The 26495-nt window shown below is 36.3% G+C and overlaps 1 protein-coding gene across 4 annotated transcripts in view; it reads left to right on the top strand.

Moving 5' to 3' along the window:
* CEP83 (centrosomal protein 83) overlaps window positions 1–26495 on the top strand; it is a 161718-nt gene that overhangs the window by 84847 nt on the left and 50376 nt on the right. For all 4 annotated transcript variants that reach the window (XR_009494428.1, XR_009494427.1, XM_005206122.5 and 1 more), the window contains 7 exons: window positions 3307–3399; window positions 6092–6223; window positions 11060–11308; window positions 14940–15071; window positions 21156–21270; window positions 22488–22632; window positions 22744–22893. Coding sequence is in view for 2 of the 4 variants with exons in the window: in XM_005206122.5 (XP_005206179.1) it covers window positions 3307–3399; window positions 6092–6223; window positions 11060–11308; window positions 14940–15071; window positions 21156–21270; window positions 22488–22632; window positions 22744–22893 (1016 nt within the window). In the remaining 2 variants the exon portion in view is untranslated. The remainder of the gene's footprint in view (window positions 1–3306; window positions 3400–6091; window positions 6224–11059; window positions 11309–14939; window positions 15072–21155; window positions 21271–22487; window positions 22633–22743; window positions 22894–26495) is intronic.

Here is a 26495-nt window from a genome sequence, read left to right as displayed (position 1 = left end):
GCACTCATCTCACACACTAGTTAAGTAATGCTCAAAATTCTCCAAGCCAGGCTTCAGCAATACGTGAACCGTGAACTTTCAGATGTTCAAGCTGGATTTAGAAAAGGCAGAGGAACCAGAGATCAGATTGCCAGCATCCGTTGGATCATTGAGAGCAAGAGAGTTCCAGAAAAACATCTACTTCTGCTTTATTGACTATGCCAAAGCCTTTGACTGTGTGGATCACAATAAACTGTGGAAAATTCTTCAAGAGTTGGGAATACCAGACCACCTGACCTGCCTCTTGTGAAATCTGTATGCAGGTCAAGAAGCAACAGTTAGAAGTGGACATGGAATAACAGACTGGTTCCAAATCGTGAAAGGAGTCAAGACTGTATATTGTGGCCCTGCTTATTTAACTTATATGCAGAGTACATCATGAGAAACACTGGACTGGATGAAGCACAAGCTGGAATCAAGATTTCTGGGAGAAATATCAGTTATCTCAGATATGCAAATGACACTACCCTTATGGCAGAAAGCAAAGAAGAACTAAAGAGCCTCTTGATGAAAGTGAAAGAGGAGAGTGAAAGAGTTGCCTTAAAACTCAAAATTCAGAAAACGAAGATCGTGGCATCTGGGTCCATCACTTCATGGCAAGTAGATGCGGACACAGTGAGAAACTTTATTTTCTGGGGCTCCACAATCACTGCAGATGGTGACTGCAGCCATGAAATTTAAAAAGGTGCTTGCTCCTTGGAAGAAAAGTTATGACCAACCTGAGCAGCATATTATAAAGCAGAGACATCACTTTGACAACAAAGGTCCATCTAGTCAAAACTGTGGTTTTTCCAGTAGTCATGTATGGGTATGAGAGTTGGACTATAAAGAAAGCTGAGCGCCAAACAATTGATGCTTTTGAACTCTGGTGTTGGAGAACACTCTTGAGAGTCACTTGGATTTCAAGGAGGTCCAACCAGTCCATCCTAAAGGAAATCAGTCCTGAATATTCATTGGAAAGACTTATGCTGAAGCTGAAACTCCAATACTTTGGCCACCTGATGCAAAGAACTGACTCATTGGAAAAGTCCTTGATGCTGGGAAAGGTTGAAGGCAGGAGGAGAAGGGGACAACAGAGGATAAGTTGATTGGATGGCATCACCGATTCAGTGGATGAGTTTGAGCAAACTCCTGGATTTGATGATGAACAGGGAGGCCTGGCATGCTGCAGTCCATTGGGTCACATAGAGTCTGACACGACTGAGTGACTGAACTAACTGAAACAATTCCCTTGCACTTTGGACTCAATTAGTCTTTTGACATCATAAACCATATTGTAACAGGAACTTTCTCTTTGGTTTCTCTAGCCCCATTCACTGCTTCTCCTTCCTATAGCCACCAGTTTTCTCCTACCAGCACTTTTGATCCATGTTGCTTCTTCCTAAAACGTACATATGGTGATGCCAATCTTAAGCTCAAAAACCTTCAATGAATAAAGAAGGTGCAAAGTAGTACATGTGCTTATGCATCTATAGACTGCCTGAAGAAGCCTACGGAAGTTACTGACACTGATTGCTTTCTAAGAGGGAAGCTAGATGACTGAAGTGAGAAAAATACAGATTTTTCCTATTTTGTTTGAATTCTTTTATTTATGTAATTATGTTTATTCATTTTAAGTAAAAAGAAAAAAATTTAAATAAATACTAAGTTATAAGAGTATGAACTTGGTATTCAGGAATCTTCTACTCTGTGGCTACCCTTTCCCTTTTGTTTCCAGCCGGGATGCACCTCACCTGGGCGGTGTTTAACAGAATGTTTCAGCATGGTCTTGGTTCTTACAGAGTCTGGAGATTACTACCAGTATTGACGCAGGGTCCCAGGATTCTGAATTTCCTGTAGTGCTTAGTGTGGTTCTACCTAAAATGCCTTTAGGCCACCTTTGAGGATCATTTTTCTCCCCAGGGAATCTAATATTTTATCCATTCTTTGATTTTGTGTTCTGCCTAAGTTTTAGTTTTCCCATTCCTTTGATATGCTATTCTTTCTATACTAAATATGTTTTTCATTTGTCTTTACCTGTCCATTAAAACTATATTGCCTATTTTTAGGTATTTGTATGTATAAATTATTTTTCCCTTGAGATTTGAGCTTTTTGGGGGGAGAGATATACTTTCTGGAGTTTTTGTAATCTTTATGAAGTTTGACTCTGTGTGTTTTGATAAAAAGGGATATGATAATGTAGCTACTCAATATATCCTGGATTGTTGTGGCAATTAAAATTAATGCTTGTTAAGGAATTTTAAAACAGTATGTTATGTGGATTATAGTGTGTTATATGATGCTTTATATGTAGTAGGGATTCATTCAGTAAAGTTTTTGAAATATTTGGAGTATTGATGAATAAATCAGTGAACATTAGTCTTCGTTTTCAGAGATTAATGTAAATACAAACTAGGTTTTGTTTTTTTTCACAACCGATATTCATTAATCCATTCAAGAAATAATTGTTTCCTGTGCACTGGGCAGTAGTGAGTTTTCAGGAGCACATGGTGACTAAAGACCGTGCTCTTTTAAGAAGTTTGCATATATACTTACTTACTGAAATATGAGTTCTGTAAGAGTAGAAAAGGGAGGAGCCTAAATTAATTTTGCTGAAACAGTAAATGTCAGCTTTATCTGATTGAAAATGAGTCTGCAGGATGTCCTGTGGTATACCAGATTATTATTATTTATTTTGCTTGCTCTTGAAAAAGATTTGGCCACTGTATCCAACATGATAATCTTAGCTGCCAACATAGTTTTTCCGAATAGTAGCAATAATAATCAGTGATTGTCTTTACCTCATTTAATGGGATTTTGTTAATATTTTATCCATTCTTTGGTTTTGTGTTCTACCTAAGGTTTAGTTTTCCCATTCCTTTGATGTGCCATTTTTTCTATACTAAATATCTTTTTTGTTCATCTTTACTTGTCTGGTAAACCTGTATTGCCTGTTTTTAGGTATTTATATGTGTAAATTATTTTTCACTTGAGATTTTGAACTAATTATGGGGAGAGACATACTTCCTGGTAAATTTGTGTAATCTTTATGAAGTTTGACTCTGTGTGTTCGTCTGTTAATCTCTGAGAGCTTGAAATTGAGTTTTGTTGTTTCAAGTGATGGTTCTGCTTATATAATGATTACTGTGAAGTTAAGTATATAGCAGCATTTCTGTTAGTTGAATTTCACTGTTAGGATTAGGAGAGAGGCTTCAAAATTTGTCTAATTCCCGAATTTAATATTTGTGATTTTGTATTTAGAATTGTTTTTATTTCTCTATGTATTAGGTATTAACTCCACAAAAGTTGGAATTGTTACGAGCCCAAATACAACAAGAGCTGGAAACTCCAATGAGAGAACGTTTTAAGAATCTAGATGAAGTAAGTAATTTGTATTTATATTTTCATTAGACTGTGAAAGGCTTGATGAGAAAAGCATCATTTTCCTACTCAAAAGCCCTGCAGTGGCTTCCATTCTTACTCACAGTCCTTATAGTGCCCTTCAAGACTGCACAGGATAAGATCCTGTTCCTCCCTCCACATTAACCTTGTTGGTGTTTCTTTGTTACTCTAGAAGTGGTGCAGTTCGAGACTTTGCCGTAGCTGTTACTCCTGCCGTGTGTCTCTTGGTTAACTTTCTCATCTTCAAGGCAACTGAAATATCACCTTCCCAGTGAGGCCTACTTTGACCTACTGCCTCCATTTAATATTGCAGCCTGCCTTTCCTATCACTCTTTAGATTTTTGGATGCCCATTTACCCTGCTCTACTTTTAATTTTTCTCTAATATTTATAATCTTCTAAATATGCTATATATTTATTTGTTTTAAATTTTTTCTCTTTACAACTGCTAGAATGTAAGTTGCATGAGAAGAGGAACCTTTATTTGTTTTGGTTGACTGTTATAGTCCAAATTCCTGAAACTCTTAGCATACAGCAGGTGCTCAATTAATATTTGTTGAATGAAAGAATGAAATTCAAGCAACCTCAGAAAAGTGAAAATTTATTAGTTTTTCTTCAAATTGAAATGTCTCCTCATATGCAATGTTAGTATAATTTGACTAATTGTTTGGTAAAGGAACAGGAAAAGATGAAAAATACTGACTATATTAGGTACTATGCTCGACATTTTATATATTGCATTATTTAATAAATATACTGAACCTTTTACATGCAAATGAATATTGTCCCCTTCACAATGGACCCTTTTGGAAAGTTGTAGTCTAGTGCTATTGCCATTGATAGTTGTGGAATAGTTGTGGAATCCTCTTTTCCTAATGATTTTCTGGCTTGATAAAGTCTTTTTTTGGATATCATCCTTGTTGGTAACCAAAGCATTACAGTTTAGTGGTAGTAAACTATTTTGGGGGCTCCAAAATCACTGCAGATGGTGACTGCAGCCGTGAGATTAAAAGACGCTTACTCCTTGGAAGAAAAGTTATGACCAACCTAGACAGCATATTAAAAAGCAGAGACATTACTTTGCCAACAGAGGTCCATCTAGTTGAGGCTATGGTTTTTCCAGTAGTTACGTATGGATATGATAGTTGGACTATAAAGAAAGAGTGCCAAAGAACTGATGCTTTCGAACTGTGGTGTTGGAGAAGACTCTTGAGAGTCTCTTGGACTGCAAGGAGATCCAACCAGTCCATCCTAAAGGAAATCAGTCCTGAATATTCATTGGAGGGACTGATGTTGAAACTGAAACTCCCTATACTTTGGACACCTGATACAAAGAACTGACTCATATGAAAAGACCCTAATGCTGGGAAAGATTGAAGGCAGGAGGAGAAGGTGCCGACAGAGGATGAGGTGGTTGGATGGCATCACTGACTCAATGGACATGAGTTTGAGTAAACTCTGGGAGTTGGTGATGGACAGGGACGCCTTTCGTGCTGCAGTCCATGGGGTTGCAAAGAGTCGGATACAACTGAGAGACTGAACTGAACTGAGTAGATTTAATTTGGGGATATAACAAAATCACTTAAACCTGAGTTAGATGATCAAGTTAAGTGAAAGGATTTTTTTTTTAAACCAAAATATGTCCATAATAAAATCATGAAACCCATTTTCTTGGTCAATAAACTGGCTTAGAAATCTTTCAACTGAAGATTTACAGTGAGCTGAGTATTTTAGGAGGCATGCTTTCCTTATTAATTCCTTATTAATTTCTTGATACATGTTGAAATAGTGTCTCCTTCTTCTTGCTCTTTTGCCTAAGTTTTTATTGAGATTCAGAATGCTATCAACTTTTTAGTGTTAGGGATCAGAATTGGATCATAGGTACTGCATGTGTTGTTGGTTAGTCAGGAGGGTTGAAGTTATACTTCAGACTGGTGTGTTGACTTGGACTTTCATTATAACATTTGATTGAACCTTAGGTTATTATGCTAAGCATTCAGATAACCATTTACATACTTAGAATTCATCCTTTCTGACTTTTAAGATGGTATTTTATGTTATAGAATTAGTTTTTATTATTATTATTTTTTAAAATTTGAATGTAATTGCTTAACAATATTGACTGTACTGCAGTGTGAATCAACTGTATGTATATACCCTCCTTTTTGAGCCTCCCTTCCACCCCCACCCCCCATTCCACCTCTTTAGGTTATCACAGAGCACTGAGCTGAGCTCCCTGTGGTGTATAGCAGCTTCCCACTAGGTAGCTATTTTATACATGGTAGTGTAAATATTTCAGTGCTACTTTCTCATAGAATTAATTTTTAAAATCTATTTTGAAAGGTGTGTTACATTCTTAAATATTATTTTATTAAGCCAAGAAGTCAAAACTTCTGACATGCTACACATTTCTATTATGAGAATCAATGAGGAAATGAGATTAATGATAATTTGCTTTATTAATACCCTTTCAGGAGTGTGCTAATTCTGTTTGTAGCATTCTTGTCATGAGGACTTTTCCAAATTTTGTTTATACTTCTGTTAAGCTTATTTTTTACTTTTAGAATGGCTTTCAGTATAAAACAGTTTAAATTTTTTGCAAAAGTGATTTTTGAAGTAACTAGAAATTTCATTTTTAAATTTGTGATAAATTACAATCTTTTTAAATTTAGGAAGTGGAAAAGTATAGAGCTGAATATAATAAGCTTCGCTATGAACATACATTTCTCAAATCAGAATTTGAACACCAGAAAGAAGAATTTGCACGTATTTTAGAAGAAGAAAAAATAAAACACAAATCAGAGGTGAGTGACTGATTATTACTGGTTTAGTCGTTATGCTACTAATGAATAAAATTTTATGATTATATATTTTTTGTGAATCCCAACTTAGAGCTGATTGCATAATTGTTTTATTGGCTAATAATTATATGGCTAATATTTGTCATTTTCATCTGCTCTATAGCAGCATTTTTCTTGTGAATGTTCTTTTTTGATGTTAATTTTTCTTCTTTCCCTCTTTCCTTTTGCCCCAGTTAATGAAGATGCATAGCCACAGAGACAGACTTCTCTTTGCAAATACAGTTTATCTGTATGATTGCTTGGTTAGATACTAGATACTGCTAGATCCCCCTCTACTTATTAAAATCAAATCAAATTCAGGAGAGCTCTGGCTGTCAGCCCGTGTGCCTTATTTCCACTGATAAAAATTAAGGAGTTTATACCTTAGGGAGTGCCCATCACCCTGAACATTGTGCCCCTCACCATCACTGTGTTCTTCCTGACATCTACAACCGTAACAATGCCTGTAGTCTACAGCCATATTCTGTGTCTGTTGAATTAGGCGGCCTCTGTGCTCATTTTGTGGTTTGTCTCCTAAATTTGCCAAAAATGAAATTTGTGTTTCTTATTCCTCATGTTATTTTTAGGTGATTTTTCAGGATGGAAAGATAAATAACAGTTTTCTGTTATGCTATGTTATTGCTATGTTCCCTGCTGGCTCAGATGGGAAAGAACTGGCCTGCAATGCAGGAGACCCAGGTTCAAACCCTGCGTAGGGAAGATCCCCTGGAGAAGGAAATGACAACCCACACCAGTAGTCTTGCCTGGAGAATTCCATGGACAGAGGAGCCTGGCAGGCTACAGTCCGTGGGGTCACAAAGAGCAGGACACAACTGAGCAACTAACACACTTTGATTCAAATAAGAAATCTAATGCTAGTTGAATTTATAAAAAAAAAAATGCTGTCTGTAGTTACGGGGAGTGTTCTGTGTACAAACACATCTTCATCATATGTTTATTGCATTGTCTTTAATTGGAATAAAGAGCTAAAATATACTCTCCTTCCTTTAACATTTACTAGTTAGATCAAACTGATTTCTTTTTATCAGTGAGTAAATTGCTCCATGATTATTTGAAATGTAAGAAGTTGAATGAACCTCAGATCATTTGAGTCCATTAAGAATTTGGTACTGAAAAAACTAAAAATAATTATAAGTCTTTTTCATTAAAAAATTATTTGTGGCCTTTTTTTTTTTTAAACATTTGATCTCACTTCTGTTATGGTCAGTGAAATGGGGCAGGAGTGTCTTATTTTGTCCATTTTAAATGGAAACACTGAAGCACAAGATAAGGGACTTGCCCAGAGTTTCACAGAAACTCATTAGCCAAGTTAAGTGAACTCTGGTACCCCAACTCCCAGCCCAGAGTTTTAAATTTGAAATTACTAATGATTCGAGGTTGCCATGTTAATTAGGGGCCATCTACCACTGTAATGTTGTAGAGAAATGAGTTGATTTCTATTATATAAGATTTTGAATCTATAATAATGATAGATTTAAGGGAACTACATATAAAATTTTTCCTTTGGGAAAAGGAATGATAAAAATTTCAAATTTAAAATGTAGATTTAGTATGTTGAAGAGTAACTACTGAGATTAAAGATAATGGTGCCTTATTTTATACTTTGCTTTTAAAATCTAATGTTGGTTGATGTTTATCTGGTAATGATTATTTGTGCTCTCTTAGTTTTATCTTTTTTTTTTTTTTAAAGAATGAAACATGCATCTGAAATCTGATGGCTATTCTATTTTTCATCCATGAAAGGCCAAATGATAATCATTAAAAATTTTAAGATGCCAGTGGCATCATTAATTTTCTAATTGGAATGTCTTATGATGTTCTTAGAAATCTGGAGATAAATGGCTAGCTCTATGCCATGATTAGTAAAATCTGGAAAAGTAAAATTTTCTAATAAGGCCGAAGTTCTCTCCTTTCTACTTCCCAGTTGATTATGCAGGAGCAGTATTAATTAGTGGATAATTGGTGTCTGCTTTCATTCCATCACTTATCTTTACACTCCAGTTTCTCTGTACAATTAAAGTAAAAACTAGTGAGACGATGTGGATCGCAAAACAGCAGTAAAACTTCAAAGTAAGGCCTACCCTTGCCATCTATCAATTTTACAATTTTAACTGGTATAAAATATATTATCTTGGTGTATTAAAAATAATTGGATTTTCTTGCATTAATTAAGGACTCACACAATAGTTGTACATTTTCACTTCTACAGATGAAAGAAGTTTTGATTCATATGGTAATACTTGAGGAAAATTTTGTTATTAGTGTTTTCCTGAGGAGCATGCTAGGAATTCACATTTTCCTTGTGATATTTTAAATTTTAAAAATTACACGAAGAAGATATCTTATAAAAAAAGATACGCCGTAATTTCTTAGTGCATTTGACTGTAAGCACATATTAAGTCTGGGGTTTTATACAAATGAAATTCTGAAGTTGCATGCATTCTTATTTGGAAGTGGTACTACTGTGTTTTCATTTTATTAGGACTCTGATTTTATATTATTCTGCAAATAGTAATGAAGAGCAGTACAGAGAGTTTTAGGTTCAGGTGATTGTAATGTAGGCTGAATGAGTGAAAGAGTAATCCAGTGAAGAAGTATTAAGATCTTGAGAGAGGGCAGTGAACATTGCACCATATGAAAAACTGATAGAATACATAATGACAGCTCTCTGAGGCTATTCCATCATGTGTCCCAAACTGGCTGTACTCTACCTTGGATTATGTAGGGATCATGAGAAGCCAAAGTTCTATGACAAAAAGGAGAACTTTTCTGGGTCTCTGTTACCACATGCTGTTTTCCTTATAGCACTGGTAGCAGGAGAACTGATCATGCCCTCCTTGTTTGGGTCCTTACGCTGACATGTACATAATCACGTTGGTAGACATCATGAAATCTCTCAGAACACTTTTGTTCTGGTGGGTTCTAAAGTTCTATCTGAAGCGCTGCTTTAGGTCCAGGTGTTTCCTTTATTTAAAATATTCCAAATTCTCTAACTTACACCCTTCTCAGATTACTCTGAACTACATTATAATAGACAAAAGTGAGGGGACTGGATGCCACAATCTTCGTTTTTCGAATGTTGATTTTTAAACCAGCTTTTTCACTCTCCTTGTTCACCCTCATCAAAAGCCTCTTTAGTTCCTCTTCTCTTTCTTCCATAAGGGTGGTGTCATCTGCATTTCTGAGGTTATTGATATTTCTCCCAGCTATCTTGATTCCAGCTTGAGCTTTATCCAGCTGGGCATTTCTCATGATGTACTCTGCATATAAGCAGGGTGACAATATACAGCCTTGATATATTCCTTTCCCAATTTGGAACCAGTCCATTGTTCCACGGAGAAGGAAATGGCAACCCATTCCAGTATTCTTGCCTGGAGAGTCCTGTGGACAGAGGAGCCTGGTGGGCTGCTGTCTATGGGGTTGGACAGAGTTGTACATGACTCAAGTGACTTAGCAGGCATGCATGCATTGGAGAAGGAAATGGCAGCCCACTCCAGTGTTCTTGCCTGGAGAACCCCAGGGACGGGGGAGCCTGGTGGGCTGCCGTCTGTGGGGTCACACAGAGTCGGACGTGACTGAGGGATTTAGCAGCAGCAGCAGCAGCCATTGTTCCATGTTAGGTTCTAACTGTTGCTTCTTGATCTCACTTCTTAGATTCATTTATAGCGATGTGAGCAATCAGTTGTCTCTTGGGCCTTTTTGGCCCAGGCTGCAGTGCATTACTTTAAGTCCTTTTGGCTTAAAGTGAGCCTTCTAAGCTCATCCTGGCTAAAACAACCCCTGGTGGTGTTTATAGCTGTCGTTTTTAACTTTCTTTCTCTCTCTTTTTTTTAAACAACTGAATTTTTTTTTTTTTTTTTGAGTTAAATCATCTAAAGAAACCCCATATATAAAAAGAGGAGCTGGTATGGTTAACAACAAAGTTTTGTTAGTAGGGGATAGGGAGTTGGAGAGATCAGCGAAGGGAAAGAATGAGTTTTACTCTGATTACTTGGACCCTCATTCCTGGAGGTGAGAGACCTCTGAAGTGCCTTAGAGGTTAGGAAGCAGCTTGAAATCTCCTGATGCTGAGGTGCTTGGGATCCAGTCGCAATGGTTGGCATGAATAAAACCATTGGTCTTTCTGTTCAACAAGTTCCCTGGTGATTTGTCATTACCCTGGGGTAGTGATTTTCAGTTCTTTCTTGCATCTGAGAATTAAGAACTAGGCCATCACTACAACTGGGGCTTTAATAAACTCTCAGCTATCATTAAAACTCTCATCAGTCACATTTGTAGTTAGTAATATGGACAAGCAGCTTTTTTTAATAAATTAAGTTGCTTTGGACTAGATGATTTTATTAGTGTAGATATAGCCAAAGAATTACTGTCAGATGAGGAAAAGCTTAGGAGTAATGAGCATATTGATCTTGCATAAGTCCCTATAATGTTCTGATGAATTTTAAAAATACTTGACATATTTTAAATTATTCTGTAGTATTATTTTTAATTTTGAACTTTAGCCAGCATCTGATGAAGCCCTGTGCCAAACACCATGAGGAGATGGAGGGAGAAAAATAGGACAGGATCCTTGCCCTCACATTTCAGTCATGCCAAGTACAGGATGAAGAACGTGACATTTTAGGATTTTTTTTTTTCCTTTCCTTTTTCATTCACCACCTGAACTTTTTTGTTTCATATTGTGCAATTTCAAATTTTAATTTGCTGACTTGTAAAGCATGTTTATGACTGAAAATTTGATAATTTAAGGTTGTATGTTTTCTTTCAAATTATTATTAGATTGCAAGATTGGAGGAAGATAAAGAACTCCTTAACCAATTGCACAGTGTTGATCCCACAAGAGAGAGCAACCGAATGGAGCAACTTGTTCGAGCAAAAGCCCATTTGCATCAGAAATTAAAAAGTTTAGAAGCTGAAATAGCAGAATTAAGAGCTGAAAAAGAGAATTCTAGTGCTCAGGCAGAAAATGTCCAAAGAATTCAGGTGCGGCAGTTGGCTGAGATGCAGGCTACAGTCAGATCCCTGGAGGTAAGATTTTAATTGCTTCCCGGTAGACTATGGCATCCTTTTTCTTTTTCTATTTGAAGTGCAGTTGACAGACCTTTGATTTTTAGAGCATAAATATGTGCTCACCACTTTAATGCTGACGCATTTGTGGAATCCCAAGAGTAGATATACTTTCTGTAAAGAAGAAAGCTCTTGATTGAAGCAATAGCTATGCTACCACATTTACAAAGGGATTGTTTATTCTTTGGGAGTCATGTCACCTAGCTGAACTGTTTTAACTCTTATAATGCCACAGAGTAGAATATTCAAAAATTTTTTTAAAAAATTGAGTTTCTGAAGACTAAAATCATCTCAAACCAGAAAGAGCAATTTCTTTCTAGTTATTCCCTTACGCTGTGATTTAAGATCTTAAAATCATAAATCCTGTTTCAACAGAAATACTGCGTTTATGTCTTATGACAGCTTCATGCCAGAGTAACAAAATTCAGCTTGGCTGCTAAAGCATATAAAGCCTTTACTGAAGTATTCCTAAGTTCATTAGGGAAAGAAAAGAGCTGTCAGAGCTACATTGGTACTCTTAGGTATTCTCCTATGAAGTTCTGGGTTTCCATTGTTGGAAAGGAAAAACTTTTACTTTATCCTCTTAGGTTCAGTGTTTGAGGATTGTGAGTTAAACTGACAACAGATAGATTAGCAAGAGAAAAGACAGATTTTTATTCATGTGTATAAACAGAAGTTCACAGAAAAATGTGACTCAGAGACAATTGTAATTTGGGGCTTATACACCATTTTATGGAGAAGGCAAGCCACTGCAGTACTCTTGCCTGGAAAATCCCATGGATGGAGGAGCCTGGTGGGCTGCCGTCTATGGGGTCACACAGAGTCAGACGAGACTGACGCGACTTAGCAGCAGCAGCAGCACCATTTTAATGAGGAAAAGAGATGGGGAGAAAGGACAATTATAGGAAAACAAATGACTTTTAGGAAAGATAAATGGGCCCTTAGGAAAACAAATGGGAGATGTGACAATTTTGTGATGATGTTTGTGTAGGTGATTTCTTATCCTGGTGGTGGTGTCTCCTGTGATAGAAATTGATCTTCCCTAGTTATGAAACCCTTGGGGAAGGGAGTTCTAACACTTAAGTTCTTTTTAGAGGCTCTGCTTTTAGACAGATAAGAGGAGTTCAAGGAAAAAGTTTTTCCTGTGTCTTCTGATTCTCAGAAGACTTCAGCTCAAAGTAATTTTTATGTCACAGTGGCAAATTCTGGACCCCTTTATCATTTTATTTAGATAATGCTTAGTGTCTTACATGAAGCCAATATACTAGTTTCATAGTTTTTAAAAATTTATTTATTTTGAGCAATCTGAAATGTTTTGTTTTCAGAATGTTTCAAAATAGTTGTGAAGTGATTTGAACTGGAGGGAAATTAGTGTGCACGTAGTTTTTATTTAAAATCCGATATCCAAATCCGAAGTAGCGAGTTTTTTCCAGGCTGCCAGCTGGTAAAAGAAGTATCGTAGTATGTTTTGAAGAGTAGAAGTCACCTTTTTGTTTTCCGGAGGAAGCTCCTGGCAGTATTTAGCGGATTCCTGAACTAAAGTTGTCATTGGACAGTATCATTGGACCTTAGACACGAGGCAGTTCAGAATGAAGTGTTTATGTTGCTATCCTTCCATCCTTAACGTATCTCCTCAGTGACAGAGTAAGTGGGATGACTGTGATTTGAGTGTGGTATGTGATCTCTGTGTGAAACTTTGTGTTGAGGTTGTTTAGTGATTATTTTTAGGACAAGTTGAATGATGACATAGGGTGGGAAGTTTATTTGTGATGTTTTCAAAAAAGCCTATGTTTTTATTATTTGTCAGATGAAAATAAGTAAATGGCAGTAGCATGCCTTTCTCTGTTGGGTTTTTTGTTTTTTGGTTTTTTTTGGCTCTCATTGTGCCTGGAGAGTATCATTTTATATGTGAGGAAAATAAGTTTTTGAGTTATTTTTAATGTACTCCTTATATTTAAGATATGTAGGAAATGAGATGTTATAGAACTGAAGCTTATCCTTTAATTGCAAAATGTTTTCATGTTAGCTATTTTGAATAGAAATATTTTTAAAAAGTATTTATTTTTCCCTTTCTAATTAAAGAGTACTATGAATATTACCATCCAGGAATTTTCTTGACAACTTCATTAAGAATTTTTATTATGTGATGAGGTCAGGAACTAAGCTCCAGATTAGTGAGGATTTTAAAATTTTCATCGCTTGGGTTTTTTTTTTTTTTTCCCCCTTAATCTCCATTGATTTTAGGTTTTCAGTTCTCACTTTTTATTTTATTTTATTTTTAAACTTTACAATATTGTATTAGTTTTGCCAAATATCGAAATGAATCCGCCACAGGTATACCCACGTTCCCCATCCTGAACCCTCCTCCCTCCTCCTTCCCCTACCCTCCTTCTGGGTCGTCCCAGTGCACCAGCTCCAAGCATCCAGTACCGTGCATCGAACCTGGACTGGCGACTTGTTTCATACATGATATTATACACGTTTCAATGCTATTCTCCCAAATCTCCCCACCCTCTCCCTCTCCCACAGAGTCCATAAGACTGTTCTATACATCAGTGTCTCTTTTGCTGTCTCGTACAAAGGGTTATTGTTACCATCTTTTTAAATTCCATATATATGCGTTAGTATACTGTATTGGTGTTTTTCTTTCTGGCTTACTTCACTCTGTATAATAGGTTCCAGTTTCATCCATCTCATCAGAACTGATTCAAATGTATTATTTTTAATGGCTGAGTAATACTCCATTGTGTATATGTACCACAGCTTTCTTATCCATTCATCTGCTGATGGACATCTAGGTTGCTTCCATGTTCTGGCTATTATAAACAGTGCTGCGATGAACATTGGGGTACACGTGTCTCTTTCCCTTCTGGTTTCCTCAGTGTGTATGCCCAGCAGTGGGATTGCTGGATCATAAGGCAGTTCTATTTCCAGTTTTTTAAGGAATCTCCACACTGTTCTCCATAGTGGCTGTACTAGTTTGCATTCCCACCAACAGTGTAAGAGAGTTCCCTTTTCTCCACACCCTCTCCAGCATTTATTGCTTGTAGACTTTTGGATCGCAGCCATTCTGACTGGCGTGAAATGGTACCTCATAGTGGTTTTGATTTGCATTTCTCTGATAATGAGTGATGTTGAGCATCTTTTCATGTGTTTGTTAGCCATCTGTATGTCTTCTTTGGAGAATACCACAAATGAGCCCTCCTGTCTACCTGGTAATACATTTTTTCATATCTTCTATGTACTTATAATCCCCCAGAATGCTTATTTGAATTATGTTCACAATAATAGTAAATAGGTATCAAATGTGTGTTTAGGTACGCATTCTCTGAGAGAAGTATATGGGTTTTAGCTTGGTGTGGGGGCTGTTGAAAAGTAAGTTGTCTAGGTAACTTTCTTGCATATTGCCTGGAACAGATCTTTCATTTGAATTCTTCTGATTGCTTTGATAAAACTTGTTACTTTGTATATGTTAATGTTGAGGTTTTGGATAATTGGAGGTAGTGTGATTATTACATTTATTTAATTAGTGCTTATTTCTATATAATTGTGAAAAATTAGCAAATTTTAAAATATTTTGTTTTAATAAAAGGCTGAAAAACAGTCAGCTAAACTACAGGCTGAACGCTTGGAAAAAGAGCTACAATCAAGCAATGAACAAAACACTGCGTTAACTAGTAAATTGCATAAAGCCGAACGGGAAGTAAATACATTGGCCAGTAAAGTAAGTTGTCCTCAGTATCTGCTTTATTCTTTAAAATGCTTGAGACTGTATAATGACAAAGGAATTTTGTGTTTAAGTAGCTTACTTTTCTATGTTGAAGTCTCTTTTTTGGTCTTATTCTACCTTCTAAATACATGTCGAATTTGACCATTCTAACTGCCTTTTATTGTGACCATTCTAGTCTAGTTTTTAGATTAGCCTCCTGACTTGGTCTCTTCACTCTACCCTGTCAGAGCTTTGTGTGATCTGGCCTCTGCAGTCTTTCCCCAGTCCTCATAGTCTGTTTTCCCTCCTGTTCACTTTGCTCTAGCCTCACTGGTCTTCTCACTCTTCTTTGATCAGGCTTCTACCTCAGGGCCTTTGTGCTTGCCTACCTTGCATGATCTTCCCTCACATATGTATATTGCTTCTTCCTCACCTATTTCTGATGTTGCCTTATCAGAGAGGACTTTTGTTTCTTCACTTAGTGAAATACCATCTTCCCTCTTCCTCCACCTTACTCTCTGTCTTTTTTATCTGCTTTATTTTCCTTTATATGTCTTAACGCCATGTGATGAATTTGTTTATTTTTGTCTTTTATATCCCTTTTCCTTCAATCAAATATAAGCTCCAGGAGAACCAGGATGTTGCTTCTGTTACTATTAGATCTTAGCTCCTGGAACAGTGCTGGCACACAGTAGACACTCAATTAATATTTGTTAAATGACTGAATCAGCAGCATTATCTGCATTTTTTTAAAGAATATAGTGGTTTGAGCATCTTTAATATACAGTATTCTCAGAAATTTAGATGTTTTTTCCTCCCTCAAAGGCAGTATATATATGCTATGCTATGCTAAGTCACTTTAGTCGTGTCTGACTCTGTGCAACCCCATAGACAGCAGCCACCAGGCTCCCCCGTCCCTGGGATTCTCCAGGCAAGAACCTTGGAGTGGGTTGCCATTTCCTTCTCCAATGCATGGAAGTGAAAAGTGAAAGTGAAGTCGCTCAATCGTATCCGACTCCTAGCGACCCCATGGACTGCAGCCTACCAGGCTCCTCCGTGCATGGGATTTTCCAGGCTCCAGTAACCAGAAGTAGGATACCAATGATGAAAGTACTTTATAGAATACTGTAGTGAATATCAGCACTGGGGGGAGTCCGACATTCAAATTACATTTCTTCCCCTTACTAGCTGTGTGATCTTGGGCAATTTACTTTCTCTATGAAGACTTTAGCATTTTCTTTTATGAAAGAAGACTAATACTTTATAGAGTGTGGCAGAGATTAAATGAGATATTCTGCACTTAGATATAAAGCACTTAGCATAAGACTAATATATACCCTGAATATACCTATATTAGTAGTACTTGGGGCAGCTCTAAGAACTTGAAAATAAAACTGATTTCTGTCAATGAGATCATGTATTATATTTCTATTAGAGTAATGTAAAATCATCTTAAAAAAAGTTTCTAGACCATAGGGAACTTACCATAGTCTGGTAGAAATATGTGGACTTATCTAGAGAAGTAATGTATTCATCATAAATTCCTTGTCCAGAGTCAAACAGTGTTTATAACAGAAGAAAGAGATAGTTTTAGTTGGCAGAGTGTGAGTATTCTGGTCCCACTGAAGAGATTATTCTTACTGTGGAAAGGAATACCTCAATCTGTTTTAAGTTGTGGCTATGAAATAATCAATTCCTCCCATTCCTTTGGTTCTGATTGCATTATCCTAAGCAGCTTTCTCTGAAATTTTTGGTACAGGGAGAGAATGCACTGGTCCTTCAGGGTTAGAATATTCTAGTTTCCATTACAGTTTTTTGTTCATGATTAATAAACTGACTTTCTGGTTTTATAGATCACTTTTTGTAAGCTTCAGTAGTGTGAACTTTGTAAACTTTAGTAATCTCTCTCTGACCTTGAGAGTTGTCTTTAAGTGTAGTGACAAAATTGGATTTCTGTGTCTGAAAGGCCAAAGCCATAATATTAGATATATTAGATGCCATCCTTGGAAGATAGTCTACCCAGTTTTTTCTGTGGCAAATACATATATTTTCCACTTTCAGACTTATTAACATACATTGCTAAGAGTTGCCTGTTTTGTTAAAGGCACATTTGCATTATTTTGCATATAAATGGTCTATTAGAAACCACCCATCAACTTTAGACAAATCAAGTTTTCATTTGAGATCTTGCATTATAAAAATATTTTGTTGGAAGGATAAATTTTAAAATAATGTTTTAAGCATTGTCACAGTTTTCTTTGCAACTTGAAATTTTCATCAACATTTTGTAGTTCTCACAAATGATTGCTTGCAATGCAAAGGAACACCTGGGGTGTTTTTGTCTAAATTATTCAGATTTGTAAATGTTTGTTAGGTTTTGAACAGTTATGTCACGTAACTATCAATGTCTTGGATTAAAAAGTATTACCAAAAAAAAAGTATTACCAAAGATGGCCTAAAAATAATGACCTTAAACATATTTTATATTCAGTTAGATAAATTCTTCTGTTACCTCTTGAGGTGTTTGAGCTTTAGGACTCCAATAAAATGTATAGTTTTAAGGAAGTCATCCCACAGAGTTATCCTTATTATGTAAGTTAATAAGGTCATTCCATCTCTGACCTTTGAAAAAGATCAGAGTTTGAATACTGTCTCTTTGGAATTTACTTGAAGAGCTTCTTGAGTAATACATTTTTTCAACTATATTTGAATTTCTTGCTTACGCATATTGTTTTCTTGTGTGTGTTTGTGTAATTTAACAGATTCTGAACCCTTATAAAATGCCTGTTCTTGCTACTTTGTTATACTTCTTAAAGTTTTATTAATACTAGCTAATATTCTCTGAATATTAATACTTCTCTTGTGTCAGAAGCATAAAGCAAATTCACAAAGACTAGAATCTACATGGAAAACACATTGTGGAAAAAACAAACAGGGTAGCTTGGCCCTGGGAAGTTAAGAAGACTATAAATCTTTTCAAATTATGTGCGACATTTTAACTTGTACATTTTATTTAAGAAAAGATTCCTGGTTTTCCTAAAGTTTTTGGTGTTTGAGTACAAAAGTTAAAAACTAGGAATCTAGAGGCAGAAAGAAACTATTATACCCATTTGGGATTTGGTTCATATTACTCATAGAAAGTACTTTTATTTGTCATAACTCAGTAATTAATATTCATACAAGTTTTTCCATTTTTAATAAAATAATTCCTTTTAATATCTTTTAGGAAGTTAATTAACTGTTAGTATAAGTGCAGTCATTTTACGATTTTAGAAATATGGCACTAAAGGAAAACAAACTCATCAGGGTCCTTAGATAAATTTGAATGCCTGTTGCTTGGGCATATACCACTAGTTTAATAATAGTAGTAGTCTGAGGATAACTTCATGTCTGATGTTGAAACTGAAATTCCAATACTTTGGCCACCTGATGCAAAGAGCTGACTCATTTGAAAAGACCCTGATACTGGGAAAGATGGAGGGCAGGAGGAGAAGGGGATGACAGAGGATGAGATGGCTGGATGGCATTGTTGCAGGAAGGGGGATCCCTTCCAGGGCCTGAAACTGGGCTCTTGTCTAACACTCGGAAAAGAATTCTCCGAGGAGATACGTGCTGACAAAGCAAGAGATTTTATTGGGAAGGGCACCCGGGTAGAGAGCAGTAGGGTCTCTACTACTGTTTTCTCTCCAGGAAAACAGCTCTGCCCCGCGTGGCTCGCAGGGTTTTATGGTGATGGGATTAGTTTTCGGTGATCTTTGGCCAATCACTCTCATTTAGTCTTTCCTGGTGGCGCACGCATTGCTCAGCCAAGATGGAGGCTAGCGAGAGGGATTCTGGGAAGTGGCCGGACTGCGGTGTCTCCTTTCGACCTTTCGCGAACTCTTCCGGTTGGTGGTGGCTTTTTAGTTCCCTATTCCTTATCAGGATCTCCTGTCATAAAACAACTCATGCAAATGGTTACTATGGTGCCTGGCCAGGGTGAGCGGTTTCAATCAGTCTGCTTCCCCTAACAGCATCACTGACTCAATGGATATGGGTTTGCGTGGACTCCGGGAGTTGGTCATGGGACAGGGAGGCCTGGCGTGCTGTGGTTCATGGGGTTGCAAAGAGTCGGACATGACTGAGCGACTGAACTGTTTATTTAGTTTCATTGATTATAAATTTAATTGAAAAATATTTTCTCATTTCAGTAAATCTGAATGAATTACAAATAATTTTGTATATTTTGTAGTTCTCATTGAAATGAAAGATTCTGCAAAATAACATGGCTCTGATTTTCTACCTCATCTGTAAAGCAGCTACAGTGTGGTTTGCTAATGAACTGTATGTCATTCTTAACCTTCTGCAGTTAGTGTATAATAGCAGGTTATGATTACATTTGTCACACATTATAGCTGTATTTAAATTTTAAAGCATTTATGAATTCTATCATGAAATTATAAAAACTCAATCTATAGCAAGTTTGAATTTTAAAATGAATATAATTTTTTAGCTGCTCTGAAAGCATTTAGAGCTTTGTAAATATTGTTCTTTGAGACTTGCTTTCATAGAAAAGAACTTCAGGAAGATTTAAAAATGCAAATCTCATGTCAGCACAAGGTATTCATTTTGTGTAGTACCATTTGCAAATCTGTGGGTTAATTTGGAGGGTTATGTCTTAGTGTGATCTTAGCAGTACAAAGGCAGCACAGTACTTTCTTAATTTGTTTCTTTTCAAAGTGAAGATTTTGCACGAAACCCTGTTACAGTTCCAAGACCTTTCATAGACGGAGTCTTTTCCAGTAAGATACTTCTGTTTCTCATCTTTGCCCTCTTTGGCTCTGGGACCTCTTCCTGATTTATTTCAAACTCCCTTCTCTAGTTTTTATAGACTTTTATTGCACTCAAGTAACCTATCCTTTATGCTTCTATTACCACCGTCTTATATTTTACATATTTGCCTTTCTGTAGTTGTGATTTTTCTCCTCTTATTTAATAGTTTTATACAATAGTATAATATGTGAGAATGCAGACTTATCTAACCTTTATGTCTATATGGTTAAATCCTCAATATAGTACTGTACCTAATTTTGGAAAACACCTCACCAAAGGGCAGGGATATGGAAACTTAGAGAGTAGTGCAGATGATTAGAGAGACAAAACTTTCTTCTTTGCTGCTGTATCCCCAGGCTTCTCAGACAGTGCTTGGGCACATAATAGGTGCTCAAGAAATATTTATTGAATAAACAAAGCAATACTACTTATGAACTATAATCATTCAGCTTTCAAAAGGAATGTCTCAGAGAAAAAGCTGTGTTGGTTAACTGTATAGAAAATATTAGTTACATTGACCTTGGGTCTTTAAAAGAATCAGATTTTGGCAGTAAAGGTTTAAATTAGATTTATACATTTTGTACTTGTTTAACCTACTAACCAACTGCACACACACATGCACACACAATTTAGTCACTGGATTGAGTAGATGATTCTTTCTTGTCCACTTTGTCAGTCCTTTGCCTCATAATTAGTTTGTTTCTTTTCAGCTTCTTGATCCAACACACTTCGAGTTAACTTTCTGAAATACAGTTGCTTATATCATCTTTAACAGCTAACAGGATAAACAGTCCTTTTGTGTGGCATATAGGTTTATTCCCTGACAGATTTACACCTTCTTATGTTGTATCTGTAACAAGTTGGTTGTTGTTTTCCGAGCAGACTGTTGATATTCTACTTTTATAATACTTTATATGCTGTGTCTTATACCTAAAATGCCTTCTTGTTACCAGCACTCTTTTTTGGAAGAAGACATCAATATTTCTTCCCTGAAGATGTTTCAGTCATTGACTGTTAGATTTTAGGTACTTGCAGTTAAACTTTTAAAGACCAGATTAAGCCAGATGACCCCACCCAGCTATTTAAAGAAGACTCAGTTCTCTTAGAAGCAGACTGTTTCCTCAGTGCCAACTACTGTTCTAGGCACTGAAGCATCTTCCCTCCTGGAAGTTGCCTCACTCTGTACTCTGCTACCAAAGGTTTCCCTCCTTTCTCCTAATGTTTTTGGGTTAGCACTTAGTGGCAAGAAAATGACCAATAGTAATTTCAATTTCTGATTATCAACAGGTAAAGGAGCTTAAGCATTCAAACAAACTAGAAATAACAGACATCAAACTGGAGGCAGCAAGAGCTAAGAGTGAGCTAGAAAGAGAAAGGAATAAAATTCAAAGTGAACTGGATGGTAATATATGATTTCCCATGCTTTTTACTGTTACTGTCACATATAAATTCAGATTACTAAAATAGATCAAACTGAATTTTTATTTCCAATTTTAAGCTTAATTGAATTTTAATTTTAGAGCACATATGTATTGTTTGTGTGTCAAATGTTCATTCTGTGATGTAACTTAAAAAATCACTCTTAAGGTTATATCATAGTTATTTGATTAATACATAAATTAAGTAAAACTTTATGGATAGGATTCCATACTTCCAGGGTTTATAACTTAAAATCTCTTTAGATCATGTGATTATTAGTCTCAGATCATTTTAATTCTAAAGAATATAAGGAACAAAGGTGGGTTTCAGGTCCAATTTTTAAGTCAAAATTTTTTTTTTTAGGTAGATGCTAGGCCAGTTGTTGGGTCTAGTTCAATCTTAGCTTATTTTTAAACTCCAGTTTAGCTGTAGAATGTCCTTATCATTAAGATTTTTCAGAATTTATATTGTTCCTGACTTAAGTATTGAAATAAGCTGCCTGGACCTGCAGCTGTCATCAAATTGGTCTTTAGTTGAACTAGACTCCAGTTTCAGACAGAGCTTATGATGAATGACTGTTTTCATTATTCATTTCTGCTTGATGTTGACTCATGGATTTTCAAAGTGTTAGGGAGCAAATTTTCTTTGGAACTTAGAGTTTGAGAGCCAGCTTTGCATTTTTTTAAACTTTGAGTTAGATATGAATTTGTTTTAATCATCCCATATACAAAATACTTGTCATTTCATTACAAGGAAAATTTGTGAATTCATTGGACACACTTGAAAGCTTCCAATTTATATTAGAAATCTAACAGTTCTAATAGGTTTTAATTTTATTCACTCTGCTTCCCAGCTAGCTTTCTGTGGATTTAGATTACAGACCCTTTTAGAAGTATTTAAACCTCTTTTGATATTACCCAGGTCGATGTCCCCAGCTCTCAAGATCCAAATGAGTAAATGTATATACCATTTATTAAGTTTTTTTTGTGTGCATGCTTAATAAAATGACAAATGGAGTCTGAGTGGTAGTCTTTTTCATTAAGAAAAACTTGTCAACAAATGTAAAGATCTTTGAGATATGTATTTGGAGAGACTTTGTGTTCTTTTGTCTTACTGACTTATGAATATTTGGTCTTAATTACAATTTTTCTTTTTAATAACATTGAATATAGTAGAGTGTTCTTCTTTAAAAAATACTAGGATTACAGTCAGACAATGAAATTCTCAAATCAGCTGTTGAACACCACAAGGCGCTCTTAGTAGAAAAGGACCGTGAATTAATACGTAAAGTACAAGCTGCCAAAGAAGAAGGTTATCAAAAACTTTTGGAATTACAAGATGAAAAGTAAGTAATTACCTTATTTTGTTGGTTAAATCTCCTTGCAGATGAAAACATTATCCTGTCATATCATGCTTATTGTAGTTCTTGTAATATAATTATCATTTGTTGTTTTAGGCTAGAACTTGAGAGCAGATTAGCGGATTTAGAGAAAATGAAAGTGGAACATGATGTCTGCAGGCAGTCTGAAAAGGATCAGTGTGAAGAGAAATTGCGAGCTTCACAGATGGCAGAAGAGTCGGCCAGAAGGGAACTACAGAGTATTAGGTTATATACACACATATTTTTTAAACTTTATTTTGAAATAATTTCATAGCTAACAAAACATTGTAAAACTAGTACAGAGTATTCCCATGTAATCTTTGCCCAGATATCTTATGTATTTGAATTATTTTGATACCTTTGTTGAAAATCAGTTGACCTTATATATGTGTGTGTCTGTGTTCTGCTCTGTTCTGTTTCATTGATCTGTATGTCTGTCTTGACACCAGTATCACTCTCTTGATTACTGTAGGTTCATAGAAGTTTCATTCAGGTAGTGCATATCTTCTACCTTGTTCTTTTTGTGCAAGATTGTTTTGGCTTCCCTGGGTCCTTTGCCTTTCTACATAAATTTGAAAATCAGTTTATCACAAAGGCTTGTTACGATTTTGATTGGCATTGCATTGAATCTGTAGCTCAGTTTAAGAAGAGTTGTCATCTCACGGTCTGTCCAGTCAATGAATATGGCCTGTCTCTCCATCTACTGTATTTGTGTTCTAAGTTGCTTCAATTGTGTCCAACTCTTTGTGGCCCCATGGACTGTAGCACGCCAGGCTCCTCTGTCCATGGAATTTCCCAGGTGAGAATACTCGTGTGAGTTGCCATTCCCTTCTCCAGGGGATCTTCTCAACCCAGGGGGACAAGAACCCCACATCTCTTGTGTCTCCTGCATTGGGAGGCGGCTTCTTTACTACTAGTGCCACCAGGGAAGCCCAAAGGACACTGGACTGGGAGTCAGAAGTTTTTTGTTCAGCAAACATTTGTTGAGCATATACTGTGTACCAAGCTCAATTCTAGATACTGGGCATTCAGGAGAATCAGATAACTAAGACACACTCTCTATCCTGAAAGGGACAAGTTCAATACCTGTAGTGGGGTGATAATGAGATGGGAATGATAAGTGGGAGGATGAATATAACCAGGGTACAAGTCCTGGTTTAGGCCTACAGTTTTCTTTTCAGCTTTTGGATCAGTGCCTGGCACTGTGCTTGTATGCATGCTTAGTCACTCAGTTGTGTCCAGCCCTTTGCAGTCCTTTGGACTGTAGCCTACCTGGCTCCTTTGTCCATGGGATTTCCCAGGCAAGAATACTGGAGTGGGTTAACCATTTCCTTCTCCAGGGGATTTTCTCTACCCAGGAATCAAACCTGTGTCTCCCACATTACAGGCAGATTCTTTACCACTGATTCTACTCTGAAAACATTTATATTTTATTTGGGTCATCTTTAATTATTGTCATCAAAGTTTTGTCGTGTTCATTGTATATATCAAGCTCATATTGTATTAATTTTAATTCTAAGCATTTTTATGTGATTATAAACAGTTATTTAAAAAATTTTTTTACTTCCTAATTGTTTATTGCTAACATCCACGGTCTCCTGCATTGCAGGCAGATTCTTTACCAACTGAGCTATCAGGGAAGCCCCTCCAAAAAAGAAAACACACACATAGTTAGAAATATAGTTGACTTTTATGTGTTGTTCTTGAATTCTGTGACCTTACTAAAGTCGTGTATTTTCTACTAGCTGCTTTGTGGGTTCCTAGTTTTCTAACATCATGTTTTATACCTTGTACTTTCTTTTAGTTTATTTCTTAATTTTTTTGGTTATTTTTTGAGTTGGAAATTTACTTCACCTAATGTTCATTCTTTCATTTTTATTGGTAAAAGTGTCGTGCTGAGAATTTTCTTATTACTGCTTTAAATGTATCATAGAGATTATGTTATGTAGTGTTTTAATTATTATTTTTTAGAAATTCTCTAATTTTAATTTGCATCTTTTTACCTAGGGATTAACTGAAGATGTGTTAATAGAAGGTGTGGTTGTTTAATAGAAGGTGAAATGAATAGTTTCAAGGGCTGCCATACATAACAAAATACCATAGACAGGGGTAGTTTAAACAATGGAAATTTATTTTCTTATAGTTCCGGAGGTTAGAAGCCTGAGATCTGTGTATTAGCAGGTTGAGTTTCCCCTGAGGCCTCTCTCCTTGGCTTGAGTGGTTGCATTCTTACTGTGCCCTCATGGGGCCTTTCCTCTGTGCTCACGTATCCCTGCTACCTCCTTCCTCCTCTTATAAGGACACCAGTCTTAGGATTAGGACCCACCCATATAACTGCATTTAACCTTTGTTACCTCTTTAAAGGGCTTGTCTCCAGTACAGTCACATATAAGTTACTGAAGCTTTTTAAATTTCCAGGTGATAGGCCTTATTTATTTATTGTTAAATTTTAGTTTTATTGCATTGTGATCAGAGAGTATTGTTTCTGTTAGTTCTGCTTTATCTGATGCTGCTAAGTTGCGTCAGTCGTGTCCGACTCTGCACGACCTCATAGACGGCAGCCCACCAGGCTCCCCCGTCCCTGGGATTCTCCAGGCAAGAACACTGGAGTGGGTTGCCATTTGCTTCTCCAATGCATGAAAGTGAAAAGTGAAAGGGAAGTTGCTCAGTCGTGTCCAACTCTTAGCGACCCCATGGACTGTAGCCTACCAGGCTCCTCTGTCCATGGGATTCTCCAGGCAAGAGTACTGGAGTGGGGGTGTCATTGCCTTCTCCGTTTCTGCTTTATAGGACATACTAATGTTTTCTTTGTGACCTAGTATAACAAGGCCAAGACTAGTGTAAAGCCAGTGAGGCAATCAGGGTTCGTGTTGACATTGGACTTGCAGGAAATCTGGACTGAGTCTCATTAATTTTTTTACCCTGGGCACCTCTCTTGCCTTATCCCAGTCTTAGACCTGTAATACAGGATCAATTTTGTGAGTGTTACATAAGGGCTAGTAAAGAAAGTGCTCAATTATAAGAGTATAAAATTTGATATATACATCCATAAGATCTACCTTATTAACTGTGGTGGTTCTTCTCCATACTTTTATTTTTTGTTCATTTGTCTTGTACAAAGAGTTGTATATTAAAGTCTCCTATTGTTTAATGTGCTTCTATCTATGACTCCTTACATTTCTTGTAATTTTTTTGCTTCATAGGTGATTGCTATATTATTTGGTATATAGATAACTATAACAGTTACACTTATGAATTGTGGCTGTTAGCACTTTCTTTTTGTCTTTTTTTTTTTGGCTTGAATTTCACTTTGATATTATTATTACTCCTGTTTTCTTATTGCTTCCATTTGCCTGGTGTACTTACTGTTAGTCTGTCTGTTTAAATGTGTCTTTTATGTGTAGCATACATAAGCAGCTGGGTCTTGCTTTGTATCCAAACTAGAGACCTTTTTGTTTTAATGGATGAGTTAAGCCTGTTCACATGCAGTGAGCACACATGCAGGAGGAGCATAAGAGATCGCCTGTTGAGATTTAGAATTATCTTCCTCTTTTTCGTTAGAGGTATTTTGAAGTTTGGGCATTTTCTGTCTTCCATTTATGTGAAAGATGTGATTTTGTCTGGCTTTATTTGATCTTGGTTTTCTGTATTTTTGTAGGACGTGTGTGTGTGTGTGTGTGTGTGTGTGTGTGTGTATATAAAACATAGAACTAGGCATTTACTGTTATCTTTTGCTACCTGGAAGTCCCCTATATCTGCTTTTTTAAAAATTCTAAAATCTTAATGACTTTCTAATTATATAGATTACAGTTGAGAGGTTTTTTTTT

Source organism: Bos taurus, chromosome 5 (assembly GCF_002263795.3).
Source record: "Bos taurus isolate L1 Dominette 01449 registration number 42190680 breed Hereford chromosome 5, ARS-UCD2.0, whole genome shotgun sequence".
NCBI classification, from domain to species: Eukaryota; Metazoa; Chordata; class Mammalia; order Artiodactyla; family Bovidae; genus Bos; species Bos taurus.
This window is presented reverse-complemented; position numbering and strand designations above follow the sequence as displayed.